Below are 27,798 nucleotides of genomic sequence, written 5' to 3'. Positions count from 1 at the left end.
TAATAATAATAATAATAATAATAATAGAGAATGGTGTGTCTCAGAGGTAAAGAATCCCTGGGGTTCAATCCCCAGTACTGCAGTAAATAAATAATAAAGAGTACTAGTGGAATTCCCCTGGTAACTGTTTGGGGAGGATGCTGGGCAGGCAGAGACATGCTGGTGTGCACTCTATGAGGCAGGCCCCACCTGACCTGCTACATTTTGTTCCATGACTGGCACCCACTCTTCTACCTTCTTAGTTTTTTTCATTTGCCCATGATCTGTGAAGCCATGCTATTCCCTTTTAAAGGGAGGTATCTGCAGGGCAGCAAAGATGAAATCTTCTCTTTGTTATCTGAATCATTGAAGACATTTTGTCCATTTTCCAGGATGCTTTCACATCCTGCTTTGTTCAAATGTTAGCCTAATCTCAAAGTATGGTCCCCAGACCAGCAGCATTAGCGTCACTTGAGAATTTGCCAATAAAGCAAATGATTGACCTTGACCTCAGACGTATGAACTAGCCAACTGTGGTTTAGCAAGCCCCTCCAATGATTCCAATGTCGACTAGTTTGAGAACCACAGGCATGATATATTAATGACTACAGTCAGCAATATGTATTTACTGTAAGGGGTACAGACCTTTACAGTAAAAGAGTTCGGTACAGACCCAAATCTGGCATTTCCAGCCCCTGGAGAGGTCAGAACGCAACCAGTTCTGAAGCCTAAACAAAATAAAAACACCAAAAGCTTAGACAAGGTCTTCCATAGGAAACTGCAAAATTCCCATGGAAGTTTGTCACACATGGGTCTGCTAGGATGTTCCCTGTGGCAAGGAATAGAAAATCTCTCAAGAAAGCTTAAACAAAATGAGAGCCTGTGTTTTTTTTTTTTAAGTAAGCTAACTAATTTAAAGAGTTTTAGCCTAAATGCTATGGTCATATTTTATTAGATAGAGCTCAATAATTAACAATTTTAAAAATCACTCTAGGGAAGATGAAAACACCAAAAAAAATCATGAAGTTTAGAAATTGCAATCCATCTTAAATACACAAAATTTAATAACAACATAGGAATCCTGCAGCCACTGGTATGGTAGTGCACACTTGTAATCCTAGTACTTCGGAGGCTGAGACAGGAGGATTCCGGTTTCAAGGAGAGTCTTGGCAACTTAGTGAGGCTCTTAGCAACCTAATGAGACCCTGTTTCCAAATAAGAAATAAAATCCATCTGCGGGTGTAGCTCAGAGCTGGAATGCCTCTAGTTACTGAGGGATGCATTTCCCAGTAACACACACACACACACACACACACACACACACACACACACACACACACACAATCTTATCCAGCATGATTTTCAGAAACCAGAACAACAACAAAATCTATGCACTATCTTGAAAAGTAATTTGTTTTCTCTGAGCATATTTCAGGCCAGAGACTAAGATATACAGCCCTCAGAAAGGCAGAAAATATTTTCCCCTTGCATATATTAACATTTGGAACTGGAAATGTCCTCTATCACTACAATTATGGCGCCATCTTCAGTTCCTAAGAAGGATAGACAAAACCCATTAAGTCCCAAGTTTTCAATTCTGCAAATATTTCAACAAAACTGACACAGGTACATTAATATGTGTTGGAAAATGTAATCTAGAACTCATATATCCTTTATTATCATTAAGAATGAAAATTCCATAACTAGGAAAAATAGGACAATACAGTTTCTGATCTGATTATTTAAAAAGCAATGCATTCACCAGCTCTAGTGGCGCACGCTTATAATCCCCACGCTTGGGAGGCGGAGACAGGAGGAATGCGCAGGTTCGAAGCCAGCTTCACTGGCTTAAGAGACCCTGTGTCCAAATAAAAATATAAAATAGGTGTGATAGTGTAGCCCGGAGGTAGAAGGGTTTCCAGGAACCCCAGTAACACACACACACACACACACACACACACACACACACACACACACACACAGCAATGCATTCTTCAACACAAAATGACAACCTAGTTCTAAATCTACCCTCACAAGCCAGGTGTGGTGGTGCATGCTTGTAATTCCAGTACTTGGGAGGCTGAGACAGGAGGATCTGGGTTCATGGCCAATCTCAGCTACTTAGTGAGGCTCTCAGAAACTTAGTGAGACTATATTTCCAAGTAAAATATAAAATAGGTCGGGAGTGTAGCTCAGATATATCACCTAGGCTCCATCCCCAGTACCACAAAATATAAAAAAATAAAAACTACTTCCATGAATGTATTGATATCACATATCAGTAACATTTTGTACAGTTGAACATTTAATAGAAATAATTTTCATTGCAAGGTTTATGTCATTTTCACAATGAACTTAGAAATATTTTCAAGCTTTCTATAATCATTCACCTTTTACTTTTCCCAGAACAGGCTTCAGGGCTGGGGATAGAGTCAGTGCTTACCTGGGATGCATGTGGCCCTGGCCCAGCAAAAATATCTGACTTCTGAAAGTGTAATAATTATTTAAAATTTAAAGAAAGTGGTATATTTGTTGCTCAACTTAAGATTTTACAGGTGTTCCACATCTGAGATGATAGGATAAAGTGGGTTAGCCAGAATTTTCATAGACTGAACTATAAAAGGACTAAAGGAGTCATGCATAAAACCCAAAATACCAAGCTGGATGTGGTACAGCACACCTGCAATCCTGGTACTTGGGAGGCTAAGATAAGAGGAGCGCAGGTTTGAGGACAGCCTCAGCAATGTTGTAAGACTATTAGTAACCTAGTGGAACCCTATCTCTTAACAACAACAAAAAGGCTGGGGTATAACTCAGAGATAGAATGCCCCTGGGTTCAATACTTAGTAACACACACACACACACACACACACACACACACACACACCCCAAAATATCGCATATGTAAATGACTAAGAATAAAGAAACATGAATGAAGAGTAGCTGGAATAACTGAGCCAGAGAAGAGGTCACAGTCCAGATCCTGCTACTTAAATGTAGCCAGGGGACAGCTGCTTCCGCTTCATTTGAAAGCTACTTAGAAATGGAAATTCTTGAGTCCCACCAAAACCTACCGAATCAGAACCTTCATTTTCTGGGTGATTTGTATGTACACGGAAGTCTGAGAACTCTGATCTGTATGTTTTCCTTGACCATTTAACCCACTATTCCTGACTTCCTTTGCAAAGACGGAGGGAGAGGAGACGGACTCCATGGTGGAAGAATTGTGCAGACTGGATGAGAAGACGCCATTTATTAAACAATATTAACAAGTTGTTAAACCATGCCAAAAGGAAAAGCCACAGTTGTGATTATATTGCAAATATTACACATTTTGCAGAGACAATACTTTAAGGACCTCTGCCTTAATCCACAGCTTGCTATAGACCACAGTCTGTTTTGGTTTTACTAATTCACAGACCCTGCTTCTGCCTACCCATCCTTTAAAACGGCTCGCTTCCTGAATCTCATGGGAACTACTTTCCTCCGATGGGTTCCCACTGCATCTTTCCTACCCCAGCCTTTTCTGTTTTATTTTGAAACAGGGTCTCACTAAATTACTGAGACAGTTCTTGAACCTGTGAACCTATCTCAGTCTTCCAAGTACTGGGATTACAAGTGTTTTCCACCATGCTCGGTGGGGGAGGAGTACTTGAACTCAGGGGGGGTCTACTTCTGAGCTACACTACCATCTCTATTTCATTTATTTTGAAATAGGGTCTTGACAAGTGGATGAGACTGGTTTTAAACTGCAATCTTTTTTACTTAGTCTCCCAAGTACTGGGATTAATATTGTACAACACAGTTGCTCACCTGTTATAGCTCCTTTTCTAGACTGATTTCCTTGGCAAAAACCATGATTATTCAATTGAAGCCACTCATTCATTGATTTATCCTAATTCTAAAATCTACTGTAGGACATAATGGGTTTTTTAAAAATACATGACAGGTATAATCTTAGCCCTTGTGGAGTTTACATTTTTGTAGGAAAAATGTCAAACACATCATTGTATCAGCACATAAATGTGAGGATAGAGAAAATAGTGTTGGAAGGAACTGGTTTGAAGCCAGCCTTGCTGGCTTAAGAGACTGTGTTTTGAAATAAAAAAATATATAATAGGTCTGTGGGGTAGCCCGGAGGTAGAAGGGTTTCCAGGAACCCCAGTGCCCACCCCCCAAAAAAAGAGAACTTCTAAAGTATTGGCTGTAACTTTTCCCCTTTGTGTAGAATATTAATTTAAAAGTTTCAGAGAAACATGACCAGATCAGAGGACACAGTTTAGCAAAAGGAGCTTCACCTTCATCCACAGCAAGTTCTAAGAAGTTAAACATCCTGAGTGAGCTCTCAACAATCACTGTGAAGTATGATACTCCAAAAAATATCCCAGTCATGGCCCTTTGTTTGTTTTGTTTTCGTAAGTATATTAAAGTCTTCAATGCTTAAAATAAGCAATCTTTTGTGAAAAAAAATATGACCATATGGACTTCCGAGTTCTTTTTTTGTGGTCAAAAATCTTTTGGTTCCCAGGACAAAGATTTTAAGCAAACTTCCAAGGTTTAAATCCATAGGGTCAAAAAGAAAAGGAGAGATATTAGTTCATACTTTATGTGTACAGAGGAAGAAAATTAACTTTCTGCCATAGAGCTTTCCAGAGCATAGGTACCAGGACTTGCCAGATAGGGGAGAGGGAATTCTTGGAGAGGAGGTGCCCAGGTAGAAGGGAAGAGAGGAAGAGTGAGGAAAAGCAGTAGTACTCACCACGTGCAAAGAAGCAAGAAGAACACTGAAACTTCTCAACATAAACTAGATGTGAAAGATAAAATTGAGGACAATGACTATAAAAACTTTAAGAGAAAATGGTCTTCACATTAGATTTATCCCAGGAGGCACAGTGGTGCATACCTGTAATCCAGTACTTAAGAAGCTGAAACAGAGGATTATAGGTTTGAGGCCACCCTACATAACTTAGTGAGACCCTTGGCAACTTGGAGAGAACTTGTTTCAAAATTAAAAAAAATAAGCCAGGCATGGTGGCGCACGCTTGTAATCCCCACGCTTGGGAGGCGGAGACAGGAGGATCACGCAGGTTCGTAGTCAGCCTTGATGGCTTAAGAGACCCTGTTTCCAAATAAATAAAAAATATAAAATAGGTCTGGGAGTGTAGCCCGGAGGTAGAAGGGCTTCCAGGAACCCCAGTACCACACACACACACACACAAAAATTAAAAATCAAAAGGGTTGAGCATGTAGCTCAGACGCAGAATACCCCTGAATTCAATCCCTAGTACAAAATATAAACACGATATATTTACTTCAAGCTGAACTGTCCACAAATATAATGAAATAGAAGTATTTTCAGACAGAAAAAGGGGTTTTCCTTCCCTTGCATTCTTGCCCAGGAAGCTGCTGCACAACATGTTCCACTAAAGGAGAGAATACACCAGGACCTGGCCAGCAAGCTCAGGGGTCAGGCTGACAGCTCGGCCAAAGAATGGCACCACCAGCCCAGAGTACAGGAGGCCAGAGGCCAGAAGACATCTCCATGACAGGACAGTGAGGTGATGAGGATCAGTTATAATGATGGCAGAAAGGGCAAGGTTAAAACCCTCAGTACTGCAAAAACAAAACAAAAAACAAAACCAAAGTCAGACTCTTAAGAGGAAAAATGATAGTAAGAAAGGAACATTGTTCTCTACTTGGGCTACAGAAAATATCACAAATTTCCTCAGAAAGTAAACTGTCAAATGACTTAACTGTATTAACTTGAACTTCTGCTGTATTCTATTGGCTGCAGAAGTAGTCTATAAGTGGGCCATAGATGGCCGCATGTTTGTTTCGTCACAGTGGGCTTAGGACCATTGGCCCGAAGCCTGACTGTGCCAAACTCGAATCTCACATATCCACTGGTGCAACCGTCTATAGCAGTCCTCTCCTGGGAGGGATTTCCCGAGGAAACCCTGTCCAAAACCAAGTGTGGCGGTCAAACCTTCCATGATCTCATTTCTTCCTTGATCACCCCTAAGCCCCCAAATTAGATTCAAGAAAAGGCAATAAAAACCTCACCTTTCCATGGAAGATTTTGGTACTACACTGTAAAAATGAGCAAGTAGAATGGGATAGACATTCATGGGGCCATCTTTGGAAAATGCAATCTGTCCAAAGATCAATATATAAATTCCAACTACATTTTTAAATCATAGTAACAATTAGAATACTAAAGATGCCATTGATACTAGATTCAACAGACAGCAAATGCTTAGGAATACAGCTATACATGTACAAGACCTATATATAGAGAACGCTAAAAAATATTACTGACAGAAATGAAAGAATTCCCAAATTAAAAAAAAAAAAACGATTTATTATGTTCAGGGTTGGAAGAATCCTGTATTTGCCAGGTGCATATGTTTATTGGTCAAGTTGATCATATTCAAATATTTATGTGGGAGCTTTTTGGTTTGTTCATTCAACTACCATGAGACATTATTCTCCCTCTCAAATATAGTGGATTTGTGTATTCCTCCCTTATTTCTGTCAGTTTTTATATGTTTTTGAGCCTATATTGTTAAGTACTTACAAATTTTGAATTATTACCTATTACTGTTCGATTAACCCTTTTATTACTAAATGTCCCACTCTATAAATGATTGTCTTATAGCCTACTTTAATAAAATATTTAACTTATAAAGGATTCATATCCAATTTATAAAGAACTTCTGAAATACCAAAAGGACATTTAAAAAGGGTGTTCAAAGACTAAATAGGTACTTCAGAAAGAGGGTATCTAGATGCCCAACAAACATGAAATGATTTCAGCCTCATTAGTCATCAGGGAGATGGAAAATGACACCATAATGAGTTACTGTTGGTGGATAAAGCCACATGAGTAAAAACAGAACTCTGACACCCAAGTACTGGCAAGGGGTGGGAAAACTGGAATTATGCTGCATTTCTGGTGAGAGTGTGAAAAGTACAACTTGAACGTGGCTGAGCAAAGGTGAGCACACTCCATTCCAAAAACACAAATATACGTGCACCAGAAGACATGTCTAAGAATGCCTAAGTATAAGGTCTACTCAGAATATCGCCAAACAGAAAAACTTAAGGTCCATGAATGGCTGAAAAGTAATGGCCTCTTTATATATTTAAATACTAGCCAGCAATACATGAAGAAACTCTTGTCACACAATGGGATCAGCCTTACAACACTGAGATTTAAATTATACATGAAAGGGTAACTAATATATATCAAGATGAGAAACAAGCAAAAGTAGTTTATTTAGTAGAAATCAGGGGCTAAAAACTAGAAAAAGGTGTACAATAAACTTTCAAGGAAGCATATTTCTTGATGGAGAAGGCTAATAGTGTGCACACTTTCTCAAAATTTGTGATTAAAGCTGGGCATGGTACGTCATGCTTGTAATCCCAAAATTGGGAAAGCTGAGACAGGAGGATTGTGGTTCTTAGGTACAGAGGCCCTTTGTAACTCGGTGAGACCCTGTTTCAAAATAAAGAACAAAATATAGGGCTGGGGGTGTAGCTCAGAGTTAGAATGACCCTGGGTCCCATCCCCAGTACAGCAAAAATAAAAAAAATAAAAGTGATTAAATCTATGAGCTTTTTCAGTTTATATACTGTGCAATAGTATCTACAACTTTTTAGAATTATTTAACTACACGAGGAGAATGTGGTAGAGAATGTCTAAAATTACTAAGTCAAGAAATAGCTATAGGTATCTTGTTCAAAAAAAGTAAGAATTAGCCGGGCGTGGTGGCGCACGCTTGTAATCCCCCGCTTGGGAGGAGACAGGAGGATCGCGCTGGTTTGAAGCCAGCCGCGCTAGCTTAAGAGACCCTGTTTCCAAATAAAAATATAAAAATAGGTCTGGGAGTGTAGCCCGGAGGTAGAAGGGCTTCCAGGAACCCCAGTACCCCCACACACACACACACAAAAGTAAGAATTAACCCACCTAAGAGTTAAAAACGATTGCCCTTCAGGGGTGAAGAGACTTGCCTTTCAGGTTTGGGCACTAGGATCTTTTCAACATGACATGCACATAATGTTTATAAAAAATGAACAGTTCATGCAACTGACACTACACATACATGGACTTACCAATGCTGATCTCCGTATCGCGTACCAGGAAAGGGAGGCAGTGGAGTGGGACCAAGAGGGAGGCTCACCAAGTTCTGTTTATGTATCTCTATCACTCTGAATCTGAACTTTATTATGATGTGTGATTACAATGCACCAATAAAAGTACATTAATAAAAAAAAGTCCTTCATAAAGGAAAAATTCCTAATGCTTTTTTTTTTTTTTTTGCAGTACTGGGGATGGAAGCCAGGGGCATTCTACCTCTGAGCTACACCCCAGCCTTATTTGTTTTATTCTTTATTTTGAATTTATTTTGAAACAGAGTCTCAATGAGTTGCAAAGGGCCTAAGTAATAGCTGAGGCTGGCCTCAAACTGTGATCCTCCTGTCTCAGCCTCCTAAATGCTGAGATTACAAGCGTGCACCACCGTGCCCGGCTCTAATGCAGGTTTTTAAAAAGTAAACACCTTCCTACAATTAGCAATTCTAAAGTCCATTTGATAGAAGAAAATGTGCACTGCTTTTAAAAAACCAATTATGATTTTAGACACCAAGTTTAGAAGTTAAAATAAGTTATATAGGAAAATGACCGTTGTGAAATTCCACCATAGGATTAAGGCAACTGTTCATCATTAGGAGAGGGGTAAAGAGGCAAACTCTAGACACATCTTATTCTATCAGTGCAGGGCAAACCACCAGGGTTGTTCATACAACACATTTTCTCATCATATAAAAAGTACAATTCAGAGTGATACATTTCAGAATACTGTTCATGTTTCAAAGTTATCAATCATTAGTTTATCCTCCAGACTAAACAACCATTTCTCAATGTAGGTTGTAGAAGAGGTCCACAGGAATTATGTACAGATGTTCCGTAGTTAATCATGCTTTGGAAACATTGGGTTTTTTTACACCTTAGATCTTCATAGAACTTTACTATGTTAATGTACACTCATTACAATGTACGTTTCTGATTCTCCAGAAGGATCTTCTTTCATCTCTGATAGTGAGGCAGTTAAATTTATTCTTAATATAATTTTATTGGTACATTATAGTCTCACATCAAAATGTAAATCATGTTGACAGTGGCAGTTAAATTTAAAAAAGGAAGAAGCCAGGTGTGGCAGCACATACCTGTAACCCTAGTACTTGGGAAACTGAGACAGGAGGATCACGGGCTTGTGACCAGCCTCGGGAACTTAATGAGACCCTCAGCAAATCAGTGAGATCCTGTCTCAAAATAATAGGGCTGGGGTGTATCTCAGAAGTAGAATGTCCTGGAGTTCAGAACTCCCCACCACCTCTACACACACATAATGAACCTAGGGGCATTCAATTTCTGAATTATACTCTCAGTCCTTTTTGGTAATTTAATTTTGAAACAGTCTTGCTAAGTTGCTAAAGCTGGCAGCTCAGCTTAACAAAACATTTTTAAAAGAGATATTAGGTGATAAAAGTGTTTTCTGAATGTTACTTTATTTTTGTGTTTTTCAAGTTAAGACTACATGAACTATGCATTAAATACTCAGTATTTAAATGCCAGAATAAAAAAGAACAAACAAAGGTAGTACGGGATATTTGATTCTTTTTTAATCCAAACAGAAAATAAGTATACAAGTTTGCTTAAGAGATGTGGTAAAAATTGAATGTTATGTATTATGGAATCAGTACATCAAGTTTATCTCACTAGCCAGTGATTCTTAGTTAATTCTGCAAAAACACAAAACCAGTTATGCAGAAATAAGAATATAAAATGCCCCTTTCTGAACCCCAGTTTGATAAAACTGATTTCATATCTAGCTTACTGATTATTAAAATTCAGTCCTCCTTGTGCAAATAATACATATAGTCGTCAGTGGTGGTCTGGTAAGCTGAAACTGATTTCGGATAATTCAACATAAAAACCCAAATATAAAAACATTATTCACGATTCACAGAGATAAACCAGTGCTAGGAAATGTAATTTACCACTGTGCATAATCATTTTTAACATTTTTAAAACATAAAATCAGGGTTGAAGACAGTGATGGTGTCACACACTCAGTGCATTACCTCACGTAGTGCATCCCTATGGCTCACCGGAGTTCAAAAGCTGTACAACCACCATGCTTCTAATGAATAGGCTTTGAATGCATGCAAACCTGTCCAATTCTTTTTAAAATCTAATGCTCATATGACCTTGACATGTAAGAGCTTTGCATTTTAATATCCCAAACATTGGGAAGATAAGGTGTGACATGTAACCATCCCTTCTAAGCAAGACCGCACATACACTTTCATGACAAAGACCCTTGAAATAACTCAATCCTGAAGATTGAGAAGGAACATTCATTATTTAGCCAAAGAAAATCCAAATGGCTTTCTTGGAGTCAAATGCACCCCAAGGCAGGTATAAGGAATGAGTTTAACTGTGACAGCTAAAGAATCTGCCACTGTGTGACAATGCTATTAGGCAGAGACGCTATACATTGTAAGAGTACATTGTGACTTTTTTGGTTCCCACTACCATGGGGCGCAAGGAAATGAAACTCAAGACAACTGTTAGGACAACTGATGACCCCGGTTTTAAATAGGGTTCTTCATTGAAGGAAAAGACAAGAGCCATAAAAGTCAGATTAGCTGACTTCAAATGGTTTACATCCCAGGATGAATCAGATTACACTGATTTAAGCCCAATTTAATTTAGGCAGGTTTTAAACCACAAGAATAAGGACATTCTTAGTACATATTAATAATTAAACCAACATATACACAATTAGCAATATCCTATATAATATTAAATGTTTTAACATGTTCTCAATTATTCTGTAGTTAATTTGTTTTGTTTTAAAAAAAAAACAAGTTGAGCTTTATTTTACAATGTACTTTGTTTTTCTAAGTGTATTTTGTAATTATTTTATTTCATTAAAGCGGGTACAGTTCTCTAGATTTCTCTAAGAGCCAAATTCAACTGTCTCTTCTGTGATCTGTTTGAATTCATAATTGCCTCTGCCATCCATGTGCAGGTAGTACTATAGGAAAGAAGAAAAAACACATCAATAATTAACAGTAAATATAGTGCTTTTCTTTATAACAACAAAATATAGGCTTCCCTCACTCATTTTAGGGAACCAAATCCATATGCAACCCATCAATTAGAATGTTTCTGTAATTCCAGGACCCAGATCTGAGCTGCCAGTAGGCTAACCTGTGCTATTTCCCTGACTACTCGTCCAGGCCGTCTTTCTTCTTACCTGATTCCCTAGGTCAGTTCAGAATAACTTAAGAGTTTTTAATACTATTATTATTACTTAAAAGAGCGCTATATAATGTACTTATGCAACCTGCCCTCTGAAGATACGACAGCAGGAACAAAGCCTTCTGCTTTTACTTAGTGATTTTATTATCTACAGGAAGACTTTTGTTTTACTAGTGTTTTTATTGCCAGTTTTAGCTATTCTGGCCCTTAACATTCCAATTCTTTGTGCCCTCTTTCTTCACATAATCACTAGCCTGGTGGTTATTTGCTATCTGTTTATATCTTTAAAAGAAGAGAAAAGCTGAAACCTAAGACTTGGCACTGTCCTGTGACTGTGACATTTATGAATTTCTAAGGAAACAAAAAGGCTTGGATATATGTTAAACTTCTTTTACTTCTAGATACTCAATTTCTCATTCAACTCATAAAAAAACTCACGATAATTATTAAAAGGCTGTAAGATATAAAAGCTATCTTTAAAAGTCATAGAGCTATGTAGAATTTCCTTGCATTTTATTGAGTATCTTCATACCTCTTTGATCGTAATGGTAATTTAAGAGATAGCTAGGCAAAGACTGATAACTTTATTATAAAAGGAAGTCTGCCACTTGTATTCTATCATATAAACCGTATAGTTTTTTTCCTTTCTTCCTTCATTTCTTCCTTTCTTCCTTCCTTTCTTTCTTTCTTTCTTTCTTTCTTTCTTTCTTTCTTTCTTTCTTTCTTTCTTTCTTTCTTTCTTTCTTTCTTTCTTTCTTTCTTTCTTTCTTTCTTGCGGCACTGGAGATGGAACCCAGGGGCATTCTACATCTGGGTGACACCCCCAGCCCTACTTTTTATTCTTTATTTGGAACAGGGTCTCACTGAGTCACAAAGGGCCTCACTAAGTAGCTGAGGCTGTCCGTGAACCACGATCCTCCTGTCTCAACCTCCCAAATGCTGGGATTATAAGCATGCGCCACCATGCCAGGCTAAACCATATAGTATTGTTTGTTTGCCTTTTCTGTGCTTGGGCTCACACCCAAGGCCTTGAGTATGGCAGGTGAGCAATCTACCACTGAGCCACATCCCCAGCTGGAGGCCATGTGTTGCTTGAAGATAAAGACAGTAATCTGCATCTCTCCTGAATCCAGTCCAGTATAGGCAACAAAAGGCACTTAATCAGGCATGTGTTCTGAGGACAAGAAACCCTTACTACCACTCCATTTTTTCTCAAACCCTCTTTTACCTAAAATTTCTACATTATTTAGGAAGGAATTCAAGGAAAGAAAGGGGAAAAAAAGAAAAGAAGGAAGGTGAAAAGGAAGTAGGAAGTCAAGTGAATTAAACTGAGTTTACTTTCAGGTTTTGAATATTTTATCCTTTTTTAAATTTTTTTATTTTTGGTGGTACTGGGGGTGGAACCCAGGGGCTTTTCTTCCCCGAGGCTACACTCCCAGACCTATTTTATACTTTATTTGGAAACAGGGTCTCACTGAGTTGCTGAGAGCCTCACTAAGTAGCTGAGGGAGGCTTCGAACCTGCGCGATCCTCCTGTCTCAGCCTCCCAAGCGCTGGGATTACAAGCGTGCGCCACCACGCCCAGCTAGGTTTTGAGTATTTGAAATTAAGAATGAAAATGCCAAAGTGAGCCGGGCATGGTGGCGCACACTTGTAATCCCCGCGCTTGGGAGGCGGAGACAGGAGGATCGCACAGGTTCGAAGCCAGCCGCGCTGGCCTAAGAGACCCTGTTTCCAAATATAAAAGTATAAAATAGGTCTGGGAGTGTAGCCCTAAGGTAGAAGGGCTTCCAGGAACCCCAGCACCACCAAAAAAAAAAAAAGAAAATGCCAAAGTGAGGTTGGTACTGCTGGAGCCCAGAATAAATACTTCTGTATGATAAAGATATCACTACTACGTTATCTTTGTAAACTAAAGTGAGTGACTACCTAATGAATCCTACCTTATTACACTGCAATGGGTGGCATTATTGAATTTTCCCCTTGTAGTCCTGACCTATACTAAAAATGGCCCTGCAATTTTTGAAAATTAATTTTTCTAAAGACTTTTTCTGTCAAACTGGATGACATGAAAAAGTTGAATTAGCCATATCTGTGTTAGTACTCAAATTGTATCAGTTATTAAAAAATCATTTATAAAGCTGAAGAACCTCTAACTGGTTCTCCATTGCCTCTCATCTCTAACTACAGAGGGTTTGCATATCTCATAGTATTTTATAAAATGGAAATAAAATCACCTTTCCTTTCCCCTAAGGTATACGTTTATAAGGGGATATATACATTAAAATCTAAAGCATATTTTTCACATATTTAGATAATATAAACTTTACCATGCCACAGAATGGATGAAATACAAACCTCATGGTGTTTCCAAAGAGATTTTCTATGTGACACAGTGAAGAGGGTAATGCCGACCTAAATCAAAGAAGATTATTTAGGTTTGCACCAGAAACAGCAAGTCACAAGTTAAAGTAGTAATAGATTTTAAGCTGTTAAGATGACTATCTCCACTGGCTGTAGTTAAAAATCACAGTCAAAGATAATAAAGCAAAAACTGATACCAAACATTTATAATACTGAAAAGTACAGGCCATCAACCACATAATAAAAACTAATAGGTACTGTCATTAAGTGTATTATTTGTTTGGGGCAGAAAATAAAACCAGCACATTTCCTACTCAATGTGAAATGAGGATGACAAAAACAACATGTCAAAATCAGGAAAAATTAGGTCAGTATATCTTTAGTTTTTTTGTTTTTATTCTTTAACTTTATTTATTTATTTATTTATTTATTTATTTATTTACTTTGGTGGTACTGAGGATGGAACCCAGAGGTCTTCTACCTCTGGGCTATACTCCCAGACCTATTTTATATTTTATTTGGAAACAGGGTCTCACTAAGTTGCTGAGAGCCTGAGTAGCTGAGGCTGGCTTTGAACCTGCACGATCCTCCTGTCTCAGCCTCCCAAGCGCTGGGATTACAAGTGTGCGTCACCACGCCCAGCATAGTATATCTTTAGTTTAACTTGCTTCTCAAATGCAGGGTCATAATTTCCTATTGGAATATCTTGTTTTACAATGTATCTTGAAATTTAGATTTTGAAAATGCATTATTTAACATCCCCCAAAAGGTTCTGGGTAGAATTCTGTAGTTAAAACACATGAATGTTTCTGAAGCCAATATACATGAACACTGACAATAAGAGAAACAAAGAAAGAGTCTAAATATCTTGATATACCAGGTTTTGCTACTAAATGAACTTACTGAAAAAATAAAGATCTTTCAGTTTTAAGTTTTCTGAGCCAGGCACACAGGTATACACCTCTAATTCCAGTACTTGGGAGGCTGAGACAGGTTTAAGGACAACCTTAGCAACTGAGACCCTGTTTTAAAATAAAAAATAAAAAAGGGCTGGGGGTATAACTCAGACACAGAATGTACCTGTGATCAATCCCTAGTATCAAAAAATTTAAAAAGAGCTTTCTGAGGCCAAGCCTGGTGGCGCATGCTTGTAATCCCCGCGCTTGGGAGGCGGAGACAGGAGGATCACGCAGGTTCAAAGCCAGCCTCGCTGGCTTAAGAGACCATGTTTCCAAATAAAAATATAAAAATAGGTCTGGGAGTGCACCCCGGAGGTAGAAGGGTTTTCAGGAACCCCAGTACCACCAAAAAAAAAAAAAAAAAAAGAGCTTTCTGGATTTCAGGTTACAGGTTATGATATGATTTACATGGTTCTATACTTCAGATTTCTAGGAAAACACTAATAGATACAAATTGTAGTTGCTCTGAATTAGTGGTTCTCAACCAAAGGGTGATTTTTGTCCCTTGGGACATCTGGCAATGTTTAGAGACATTTTCAGTTGCTACAACTGAGAGCATTACTGCCATCTGATGGGTAGGGACCGGAAAAGCTGCTAAACATACTGCAACACACAAGGCAATCTCTACCACTGCCTAAGAATTCCCAGCCAAAATGTCAACATTTCTAATAATTAACTGCTCTGTAACTTTCACTGTTTTCCAAAATGGACCTCTTAAGGCTGAAAGATACGTGCTTAGGGTATCTTAACAAATGTCCACTATAATTTCTCAATTATGTTTTTGTTTTGATAATTTTTAAACATTAGCCCAAGTATATGCTGTACCATTCCTACCATGTCATTTCAGTGCCCAAATTTATGCTTATATTTCTACTGGCACAAGGTAGTTTCACTTAAAACTTATAATATGTCATATGCTTGGTTGCCCTGTAAAAATTGGTCAGGAATTTTATAGTCAGATAAGCATATTATTAGCACTAGGTAAAACATATGTCAACTGTACACTTATCTGATTTTTAAAGCTCGTGTGTTTTTCTGTTCATGATTATACATTAATTGAATTAGATCTCTACTTAGTGTATGCATTCTTTTTCTTGAAATTATATATGTCAAAATACAAAAGCAAAATTAAAACTGTAAAATTCAATACCAGTGACCTACTTTCAGCAAAATAGCATCACAGGTCTCTTCAATGCTGCAAATTTTAAGTTGCGTTTAAGTTTTATTTATATTTTTGTAAATTTACATTGGTTTTGTCACTGCAAAAGAGCTCTAACTTAAGGAGCTCACACTTCATTTTCTGTCTAATGAATGATATCTTGAGTGTTATTATAGTAATATAAATGATCACTGGGTCCTTATATGAATTAAATGGAATCTCTGTTTTATAGGATTTATACAATCTTATGTAGAGACTTATAGCCTATAATGAGAACATAAGAGGAAATGACATGATTAAAAATACCAGTGAAAAGTTTCTGTATCACTGATCAAATACAGACTAGACTGTTTTATGTTTTATGTGTAAGGGAACACTACAAACATTTCTAATACCTATAGAATTGAAAACCAACACAGACAATTGCATAAAAAAATTATAAATTAAGCCGGGCATGGTGGCACACATTTGTAATCCCAGCATTTGGGAGGCTGAGACCAGAGGATCGTGGTTCGTGAACAGCCTCAGCTAGTTAGTGAGGCCCTCCACAACTTAGTTTCAAAAATAAATAAAAAATAGGGCAGGGGTGTAGCTCGGAGGTCAAATGCCTCTGGGTTCCATCCCCAGACCCGAAAAAAAAAAAAAAATTAATTACCAAAACAGATTCAAGAACAGTAAATAATTCAACTAAAAAAATAAAATCAATAGAACTTTCCCACAAAGAATGAAGCAAGCCTATTCTTTCGTCACTACACCAGAGCTTCTCACACTTTACTGTGTATGTGAAGCGCCTGGGGATCTTACTGGGTGCAGATTGGAGGTTAGCAGAGCTTTGGATTCCGCATGTCTAACAAACTCCAAGGCTGACGCTGTTGAGCTACGCTCACTCTTTCATAGCAGGAATTTATGGTATGCATACATCATGACCTTTTTTATTTACTGCAAACTCCCAAAGAACAGGTACAAAATGTGAAGATACTACTGTTCCTGTTATTCACATAAAACAGAATATGCTATTGTTGTTCTCAAAATCCATTAAGAATGTTGATTGTGTTAACAATTCTTCAAAGGAGAAAGGGGTGCGACTATTGAATAATTACGTAAAGAATGGCAGCATAGACAGCCTCACTTGTCTACTAAAAAGTCTGATAGGATACTGCCCAGGTCTAATAATAAAATGGATAAATTTAAAACTGCAAATGATTGCTGCTGAACTTTCCTGCTAAAAAACAAATGATGTTCAGGTAATGCTAATGAAAGAAACTAAAAAAAAAAAAATCAGTTTTTTAACTCAGTGGAAATAATGAGGATAAAAGGGAAATACATCTAAACATTTTTATAACCTAAAATATGGCTAAACAGAGCTGTATACAGAATGTAAACAATTCTTTTCCTTTTATTCATATCTAAAAATTATCTGTTTAACAATCTCTATTAAAGCACACTCTCATTTGATAATAATTTTGTTATTCAATAACTTGGAATCTCCTCTTTGGATATTTACTCAACTGGACACAGGGTAGAAGAAGAACGCAGCCTTCCCCATGAGAAGCAGCACACTCACCTTCCGACAATGACTGTAGATATAGCCTTCCACGTCCACGCTAACTGCGCTTGTGCATTCATCCAAAATGGCAAACTGGGGCTTATGATAGAATAATCTTGCCATCTGAAGCACAAAAAAAAAGGTTTTCTATAAACATATTCAGACCTAAAATTCATAAGCTAAGATAAACTATTTAATTAAATATGCATTTTGAAGTCTTAGAAAGTATGAAAATTATCTTAACTAAAAAAAACCCTATTCCTCAGAAACAGAAACAATACAAATAAATAAATCTATTTGTTTTTAATATCATCCCAAATAAAGGAGAAATATAGTACATGGGAAATATTTATTGCTCCAACAAAACTGATGTGAGATTAAACCGAGTTTTAAAATAAAGTTCAGCTAGGTACAGTGGTATGTTGGTACATGTCTATAATCCCAGCAACTTCAGAGGGTGAGGTAGGAGGACCCCAAGTTCAAAGCCAGCCTGAGCAACTTAGTAAGTAAAAATGGCTGAGGATGTAGCTAAGTGGTAGACTGTCCCTAAGTACCACACACACACACACACACACACACCCATAAATAATAAAATAATAAAGTTCACTAAACAAACAAGAGGCTATATATTTAACCAAATCTTAGAATTCAGACCATAGGTGACTCAAGTGAAAGAAAGTCTCTACTTTTAAACATTTCTGCTTAATAATGATACCAATTAGTATTCCTACCAATGATTTTTTTAGTGCACTATTTTATGTCTCTGCTATGAGTACTGGGTATGCTCATTTTTTAGAGCATTTGATAATTTTATAAATAAAAAATATTCCAGGCGTGGTGGCGCATGCTTGTAATCCCCGCACTTAGGAGGCTGAGACAGGAGGATCGCGCAGGTTCAAAACAGCCTCAGCTACGTAGTGAGGCTCTTGGCAACTTAGTGAGACCCTGTTTCCAAATAAAATATAAAATAGGTCTGGGAGTATCGCTCAGAGGTAGAAAGCCTCTGGGTTCCACTCCCAGTACCACCAAAATAAATAAATAAATAAATAAATAAATAAATAAATAAATAAATAAATATTAACATCAAGACTTATAGCTTATATTTCTCTGATTATCAGGAATGCTAAACGCTTTCCCATGTTTACTTTCCACATGTATTTTACTTTCTGGAAACTGTTTATGCCGATCCTTTGTCTAACAAGATATCCTCATTTGTCATCTGTCCCTAACGATGCTCTCCATTTGCAAAACCAATGGTTATATTTTTACGCCTATCCAATTTATCTTCTCTGCAATACTGTAACCAGATGACCACTCCCTCCTTGAGAGAGTGACAGGGAGGCCCATGGGCGTCTTCCTACTTTGCAGCTTTCTCAGTTTCTTTTCAGCACTTTTTAATTTGAGCATTAAATATGAGGGCTCCTCAAGGGGTAATGCCTAGGTCCCCTTCTCTTTTTCCTGTACCATACATTTTGGAGTAATCTTGTCCAATCCTACAATTTCAAATAAAAGTCTTATTTGTAAAAATAATAAATACATCATACATACTTTCCTAATTTCCAGATGTATGTATGTATGTTTGTACATATATTTCTATTTGATTTTTCCACTTGGATAACTCACAGGACTCTTAGGTCTTTAAAAATCTAAAACTCAAACAAGTTTTCTAAATTTTTCCCTCTAAAATCCATTTTTCTCCTGTAATCTTCATCATTTCTGAAAGTGGCACTAACAGAGCTGCTTTCATGTGGTAGAGAGAAGAAATCCTCCTGGATCCTTTCCTTCTCTTCCTGGGTACACTCCCATCCCCCACCCCTGCAATCCATTCAAGTAAGTCCTGTGGAGTTTAAAGCTCAGGGCACCTGTATGTCTGGCTTAGTGACCACTTCCTCTTTGCACCTCTCCATAAACCAGAGAGAATCTGTCTGAAATGCAAATTAGAGAACTTTACTCTGGTTTAAAATCCTTCAAAAACTTCCCATTTCACTGTGAAAAAAATTCAAATTCCTGTACCATGGCTCCAAGGCCCTGCACAACCTTACTCCTACTCATGCTCTAAGCTGAACATTCTAGCCAGTACTCTCTGCTCCCAACTGCTAGCAACAAGGTGTCCCAGGCCCCAGAGGCTTAGTGTTCCACTCCTCCCATGTCTCAAATGCCTGACCCTGCTCCTTAAATATTTCAAATTTATGCTTAATGTTACCTTCTCAAAGAAACCAACCTTAACCCCTACCTACATTCCAATCCAAGTGGGTTCCTTCTGTAACTGCAGCACTTTGTATATGGTGAGCTGTATGTCTTTCTTTGCTTACTCACTTAAACTTACAAGAGACTATGTTTTAATCACTACTATGTACCAAACACTTGTATAAGGGTAACACTGGATATTTTTCCTTTATTTCTTTCTTTGTGGATTTATTGTTTGCATATAGAAAAGCATCTGACTTCTTTGGGTTGATTTTGTATCCCGCCACTTTGCTGAATTGGTTAATCAGCTTCAGTAGTCTTTTGGTTGAGTTCTTGGGGTCTTCTAGATATAGAATCATGTTATCTGCAAACAAGGACAATTTTATTTCCTCTTTTCCTATTTGAATTCCTTTGATATCCTTCTCTTGTCTTATTTTTGTGACAAGAATCTCAAGGGCTATATTAAAAAGGAGTAGTGAGCCGAGAGTAGTGGCGCACGCTTATAATCCCAGCATTTCGGAGGAGGCTGAGACTGAAGGATTGCAATTCATGGACAGCCTCAGATACTTAGTGAAGCCCTTTGCAACTCAGTGAGACCCTGTTTCAAAAATAAAAAGACTAAAAAAAAAGGGTTGGGAGTGTAGCTCGGAGGTAGAATGCCCCTAGGTTCCATACCCAGTACCCCCACCCCCCAAAAAAAAGGAAAAGAAAAGGAGTGGTGATAGTGGGCATCCTTGTCTTATTCCTGATTTTAGAAAAAATTTTTGCAGTTTTCCTCATTCAATATGATGTTGGCTTTGTTTATTGTATATTGCCTTAATGATGTTGAAATATGTTCCTTCTATTCCAATTTTCTACAGTGTTTTTACCATGAATGGGATTTTGTCAAATGCTTTTTCAGCATCTATTGATATGATCATGTGGTCTTTGCTCTCAGTTTTATTTATGTGGTGAGTAACATGTATTGATTTGCGTATGCTGAACCAGCCTTGCTTTTCTGGGATAAAACCAACTTGGTCATGGTGTACAATTCTCCTGATATGGAAACCTCAGCAAAGCCTGAAAGGAAGGGTATAGGAGGAAGAAGGATGAGGTTAATTAACAGAAAAGCTATATTCAAATATATGTATACATGTGAATATAACATTGTTAACCTGGACACTCAGTATTGGGAGAAAGGGAAAGGGGGAAGTGGGGGTGGAGGTGAGGGCAACAAGTACTGTGTGAATATATGCAACAAGTACTGTATAATATATGCCACTATCAACATGATCCACATTATGATGTGAGACTATAGGGCACCAATAAAATAATAAAGCTAAATAAAAAAATAAAAATATTTGATAAATGGATAAACAGCTTTCTTGAGGTTTGTGTCTATTTGCACAAGGTGAAAAGGGGAAGCAGCAAGAATACAACACTACCAAGATCACTCTGCAGAAAACAAAAAGTAAAGACCACCTTTGTTAAGACAGAGTTTGTTTTCTAGATCAGATACCTGAAAATATCTTTCTGAAAGAGGACAGAGGATACTAAGTTGAGATGGAGGCTGGGAGAGGGTAATAACTTAAAGCAAGAGGTCTAATAGAGGGTCTCTGAAGACAGATGGAGATAGCCTTTCCCAAGAAGGAAGACAGAGGGAGCAGGGAGGGCAGGTCAAGCCAGCACAAAGGCACACAGGAGGAAGAGTTCTCAGTAGTGATTCCACAATACAGAGAAGATAAAGTGATAAGAACATGAACCTGAGCTTACTGGCTACACCAGCCCCTTCACCAGCTGTAACGTTTACTTGCCACATCTGTTGGGCAAGCTGCATAACTGTCCGAAAGCTCAGTTTCCTCCGTAAAATGAAGCAGTCATAGTTTTTGTCTCACAGGGCTGCTGTAAGGATTAAATAAAATAACCTGTGTGATGTATCTAGTATAGATCTTATCACCTATTACGCACTCAAAAATTAGCTGTCATTTAACTGGAATAATACTCTCTCTTTTTTCTTTCAGTACAAAGTGAGTTATTCTTCTGAGAGCAGCAGAGTAAGCAATAGGGTAAAAACTCAAGATTAGTAGTTGTGAAAAGATTTGTATGAATAGAGAGGAGTAAACACAAGTAAAGTGACTGCCAGGACAGGCTGTGAGCCCTCTCAGGCTGCAAACCAGGACGACAAGCTGGCACCGACCCAGGCACCACGGTCTCATTTTCTTCTGCTGTGTTCAGAAGCCTGGGCTAAGGCAAACAGCTGGTTAATGTGAAAAAACAAACGCAGGAAGGGAAGTTAAGGGGCAAGGATCATCAGTCTACTCTGTTAAGAACGTCTCTGGGGCATCTAGGCATGAAGACCAGGACTGTGTCCTTACACTGCACAGGAAAGAAGACAGCATCAGAAGGGAACCAAACAACTAGAAAATGAAGGGGTAATGTTTGAAGCTCTCAGTGAGTCTGAAATAGGGGGGAAGATACCAATTTAAGGTAAAAGAAAAAAATTATAAAAATGGATTTAAAAACCACAAAATGTTTTAACAATGCTATCTCTGGTAGAGGGTTTGGTATCCTTCATAGTTTAATAAATATTCCATATTCCAACCTTTCTCATATATATATATATATATATATATATATATATATATATATATATATATATCATGATTCAAAAACTAAAAATAACTAAAGAGAAAGAACAAAAAAGTAGAAAAAAAATAACTGAATTTTATGATATCAGTGGAAGTAATCCTGGCTACTGATGGATGGGCCCAATGGGCGTAATAAAGGGAAATGTCACTTGAGATATCAACTAGCAATGAGAGAGGAAACTTCAGCCCACCTGCACATACAAGGCTAGATAAGGTATTGGATAAGACCAAGAACTTTGGTATCAGACCCACCTCGCCTGAATCTCACTTTGCCTTTTAGCTGTGTGGCATTAGGAAGCTGCTTAAGTTCTCTGACTCTTTACCTGTCTGTACCTTACCACCCAGCGGTGCTGGGAGGACTGAACAGTAACTGCCGTTTGAAACTAACCTTTCTCTCATCATTATCCCAGTGTGCTTTCTTTGTAGCTATAATTGAGGTCTGCCTCATATTACAGCATATCTGTAACACTGATTATAAGGAAGGACTCAGCACAGTGCCTTGCACAGAACAGATTCTCAACTAATAATAAAGTATACCATTTAATGAAGTTTTCTATACTATCGAAACAATAGATTAAGAATCCTATTTCCCTATATTTATCCTGACTGTGTTCACTGGGGCACAATCCTGTATTCAATAAATAGTATTATTCCATTCCTCTCATATCCCCAACTCCAGTCGTGACCCCTCTTACCCAAGGTTCCTTACGCAAGGTTACCTATCACTCTTATAGATTGTTTTCACTGGTTATGCCTTTCAAGTCTGTTATTCTAAAACATCATGTCTTCTTTTCCCCTTTTTACTTTGACAATTTTTGATTCTACCAAAAAACCCAGAAAGAACAGTAAAATGTACATGTGTGCGCGCACACACACGCGCGCACACACACACACACACTTTTGGGAGTGGTGGTAGTAGGTTCTGAACCCAGGAGTATTCTACCTCCAAGCTACACCCCCAGCCTGATTCTATTTTTTATTTTGAAACAGGATCTCACTAAGTTGCTAAGGCTGGCTTTGAACTTGTGAGCCTCCTATTTCAGCAAGTACTAGGATTACAGACATGCACCATCATGCCTGGTTACACATATATTCTTTACCTAAATTCACCAATGATAGTATTTGTTGCACTAGCCTTCCCTTTCTTCCCTTGGAAACAAAACAATATACCCCCGCCCTTTAAACTTTACCTTGGGTTCTCCAAACATTGGCCTAGAGAGCCTACCCTGCAGATGTGGCCATGCTCCAGGTACATGTGCAGCACTCCCAGGGGTGAGCGAGCTCTCTCCACTTCTAGACTACTCTGTCATGGGATTATCTGGTTTTCTAGGATTCCCCTGCCCGCTCTCTACTCCCCACCCCTTCCTCTTGCAAGAGAACCTCTAACTCCTCTAAGCACACCCTTGAACATCCTACCTTCAGAAAATATTACCCCATCTATACACTTATACCACACCACAGAAAATCTGTTATGCACATCTATTATTCTTTCTCTGAGATTCCACTATGTCCATTTATGAACTCTATCCTTCCATTTCTTTAAAGTTTTAATATATAAATTTAAACGTGTTCTCGACTTGTAGTTGTGTCTACAGTCATCTTGAATACTGACTCTAGAAATGCCCAAATGTTTTGAATTCTCCCTCTTTCAGCCCAATTTCCATTTTGAACATAACAAATACTTATTTTCCTTTTATAATTCATTCTTCATACTAGATTAATCTCATGTGGCAGCACTAGCCAGGCAAATCATAATATTAGGAATATTAGGATGTTAATAAGTTCATACAGAGTGGCTATGATTTTGGAAAGAACATGCAAAATCAGGAACTCTGAGGTTAAAAAAAGAATATAACCTGAAGATAATGGGTAAGAAATTCTACCACAACCATTTCTTTTGCTTTCTTTCCTTGGCTATAGTTTTCTCTAATTTCCATAAAGCTACACTGAAGGGAAAAAGTTCTCTGTATCTACTCAAATTATAGTTTGCATAGTTAGAAAATGACTCTTTAGAAGTTTTCCTCTTAACAGGGTATCCACAATAATGATTCTTACCATGTAGTGTTTAGTACATAGTTTTGGTTTAAGTTATCATAAAAATTAAAATAGTTAATTTATTTATGTTTTGCCATTTTAAAAACAACATTTATTGCTTAAATGGTTTGATACAGAACAGCTTTCTTTTCATTTTGAATTTGTAAGTTCTATACAACTGAGTACAAAGAGGAACAAAAAGTACCAAAACCAAACTTGTGATTCTCTGTTCATGTGGTATAAACCAATTTTGTGCATAACATGCAGCAGCAGTTTTTAAGTTCCCTTTAGAAAAATATTAAATCTACATATTTATTATTGTTTCCTGTTTAATCTATGGGCTGAAACCACTAGGATCAACTTCCTTCTTGAAGAAAGAGAGGAGAGGAAAGAGACAAACATGATGAATCTGTCTGAAACCGGAAATGCTTCTTTATATTAATTTTTTTTTAAATTCACAATAACTTCAAGCAGCTATGAAACAAAATTTTAATAGTGGAAGGGCAGGGCAAGAATAGAAAATAAAATGACAATGAAATGAAGAGCTGACCATTTCTAATACCTGCAGCCATTTCAAGGAGAATGGAATGACTGAGACAAAAGAGGTCTCTGTAGGGAAAAAGATACTGAAATTTCATAACCAACCACATTTACCACAGATTCCAGAGCAATGTGCTACAAAGTTTCTCCCAACTTTTAGGAAAACTGATTTATGGCATATAATCTAATACGTAGATTTTCCTTCCATAGGTATGGCAGCATTATTAAAAGATTATAAACTTGAATGCAAGTTCATAGTTAAACATTTCTAAGCACTCTAGGATTTAAAATAGCCCTTATTATAATAATTACTAAAGAGGAAGATAAAACTGTCTTTATTAATCAAAATGCCAGACCCTAGGAGTGACTTTGAGTGAGCATGTGAGCTTTGTGAAAGTCTTGAGGGTACACTTACCGCCATTCTCTGTTTTTCTCCTCCACTAAGTACATCCATCCAATCCTGAACACTGTCCCATCCACCTTCCCGTTCAAGGATATGACCCAACTGCACATTGTCCAAGTACTCCTTCAGTACCTTTCAGCAAAAAAAGACAAAATCGAGCTTATCATAAACCAATATTCTTAGTTTTTTAAAACTAGAATCTCAATAATTCCACTGACAATACCACTTAAAGGGATATCTCTCGCAGAAAAGAATGTGGCACAAAAGTAGCCCTGAATTTGTCAGTTCCTAGCTATACTAACCTTGACAAAATTTGTCTAGTAGTTTAAAGAAAATAACTGTGCAAAATCAAAAGATGAAGGCAATAAGAAAACAAATAATAGTGTAAAGACAGCTAAACATACAATGAGTCATATTTAAGCAAAGTGGTTGTCATCTTACCTCAACCTGGAACATAATAATTAATGGCTTTGGAAGGTTTAAATTCACAGGTTAGGACAAACTACATGCCATTTAAAGTCCTTAACTGATTCACATAAAGAATGTGAAATGGAGCCGATGAACATTCCCTTACCAGGTCAGAGATCCCCTTCCTTTTCTGATCTTCCCTTCCATCTGGATATATCACTTGGTCTCGAAGCGTTCCAAGGGTCATGTAAGGTCTCTGACAATAGCAGAGCAAAAATCATTAGGAGTGTTTAAAACATAAATAAAAATATCTTAAAATCAGATTATACAACATCTCAAACAAGTTCTCACCTGGGGAACATAAAATAACTTTCCTCTTTCAGGTTTAGTTAGACGTCCTCCAAAAAGAGGCCATAACTACAGAAGGGGGGGGGGGAGAAGCAATTGTGAAATTCACAATGTAGTATAGCAAAATCAGACTGCAAAATCTGGATACAAATTTGTACATACTTCACCAAGAACACGGAAAAGTGAACTTTTTCCACAGCCATTTGGACCACAAATTAGAACATTGGCCCCAGATCGAACCTGAAACAATATTAATCTATGAATTAATTAAATCAACTGAAAATATATGCAATAAATACTTCTTTAGAGTTAACTGGCTCTTTACTACTGATAAGCTTTCTTTTTTTTTTTTTTTTTGTGGTACTGGGGTTCCTAGAAGCCCTTCTACCTCCGGGCTACACTCCCAGACCTATTTTATACTTTTTTTATTTTTGGAAACAGGGTCTCTTAAGCTAGCACGGCTGGCTTTGACCTGTGCGATTCTCCTGTCTCTGCCACCCCAAGCATGGGGATTACAAGCGTGCACCACCACGCCCTGCTACTGATAAGCTTTCTATTTTTTCTGCAACTATAACATTAGGTAGAGTTAAGAGTACAGTGAGGAAACTTTTGTTTACTCACAGTTTTTATTGTTACACTGTTCATGTAAAAATTATAAATGATTAATATCACTGGGCTGAATATGAATCAGAAACAAAAAAAACCCTCTAAGTCCTAAAAAAAAAGTGTGTATATCCAGTCTTTAAAAAAGAACAAATAATATATACAACTGGTCTACAACTTGCTTTTATTACTTAACAAGGATACATTCTTCTAGGCCAGTATATTAGATCCTTTCTCCCCTTCTTTTCATGTCTGCAGCATTTTCCACAGTAAGAATACAACATAATTTATTTAAACAACCCCACCTTTGGTTAAATATTTAGGTCACTTTCATTTTGTTTTTCTCTTTTGATAATACTGCAATGAACTTCTATGTCTGAAAGTAAACTTAAACACTAGTAAGAAATGACTCTACAGAGTCTTAGAAATTAGAAGTGTTGGATTAAAGAGCATGTACATTACAAATATTAACAAGTGACACGAAATTGTTTGGTGGTTATGTAAAGATAAATATGAAAATGTAAAAAGTGGTTATATTCTAAGCTTATGGCCTATAGCCTTCTAAGTGTCTAATCAATTCTGTAAAGAATCAGAAAACCCAGATTATATTTCTATCTTTCAACATTAAACACCAAAATAGCATAGCAGGAGAAGAAATCAGAGGGCAAGAGGTTACCCTAGCTGTATAGCCTGCCTTTGAAAAATTATTTAAACTGGTAAGATTTAGCTCATATTAATTCAATGAGTTATTTATTAAATGCTCTGTGTCTGACTGTTTTAGACAATAGGGCTACATTAGTGAATGAGAGACAATAAATAAATAAAAAACAAGACCTCTTCCCTGATCTGTCTATATTCTAATGAAAAGAGAAAAGTAGTAAAAGAGAATGTATAATAAATGAGTTATACTTGAAAAAAATGCTATGGAGAAAAAACAGACATGAGTAAGAAAACTTGGAAGCAGGCTGGGAAGTTATATTTTTAAGGTGGTCAGAGTAGATCTCACTGAAAATGACAACTGGACAAAACTTTGAAAGAATTAGGAATTTATTTAGACAAAAACTGGTCCAGCAGCATCTTCACATAACTAAAACTGGTGCAAAGGAACTGAACTAGCAATGTACCTGTCCTTTAAAGAGAGGAAAGGAGAGAGGAGAGAGGAGAGAGGGAGGGAGAGATATGCTGATTTGACTAGAAATGAGTGAGCAGAAGGGAAAAGCAGGAGGACCTAGGCTCAGAAATGTAGCAGGTGGGAGCAGGACAGCGGCAGGCACATCCACAGGGGATTGCAAGTCACTGGAAGGACCAT

At 37.5% G+C, this 27,798-nt stretch overlaps 1 protein-coding gene across 3 annotated transcripts in view; it reads right to left on the bottom strand.

Moving 5' to 3' along the window:
* Window positions 1-11,006: 11,006 nt before the first annotated feature.
* ABCD3 (ATP binding cassette subfamily D member 3) overlaps window positions 11,007-27,798 on the bottom strand; it is a gene marked incomplete at both ends in the record, with an annotated part of 80,893 nt that continues 64,101 nt past the window's right edge. For all 3 annotated transcript variants that reach the window (XM_080690967.1, XM_080690969.1, XM_080690968.1), the window contains 7 exons: window positions 11,007-11,084; window positions 13,670-13,726; window positions 17,358-17,462; window positions 25,143-25,262; window positions 25,705-25,794; window positions 25,890-25,955; window positions 26,049-26,126. In XM_080690967.1, coding sequence (XP_080547093.1) covers window positions 11,007-11,084; window positions 13,670-13,726; window positions 17,358-17,462; window positions 25,143-25,262; window positions 25,705-25,794; window positions 25,890-25,955; window positions 26,049-26,126 — 594 coding nt within the window. The remainder of the gene's footprint in view (window positions 11,085-13,669; window positions 13,727-17,357; window positions 17,463-25,142; window positions 25,263-25,704; window positions 25,795-25,889; window positions 25,956-26,048; window positions 26,127-27,798) is intronic.

Source organism: Muscardinus avellanarius (genome assembly GCF_963383645.1).
Source record: "Muscardinus avellanarius genome assembly, chromosome: 3".
Taxonomy (NCBI): Eukaryota; Metazoa; Chordata; class Mammalia; order Rodentia; family Gliridae; genus Muscardinus; species Muscardinus avellanarius.
Note: the sequence above shows the minus strand (reverse complement) of the source record. Positions and strands in the feature narration are given on the sequence as shown.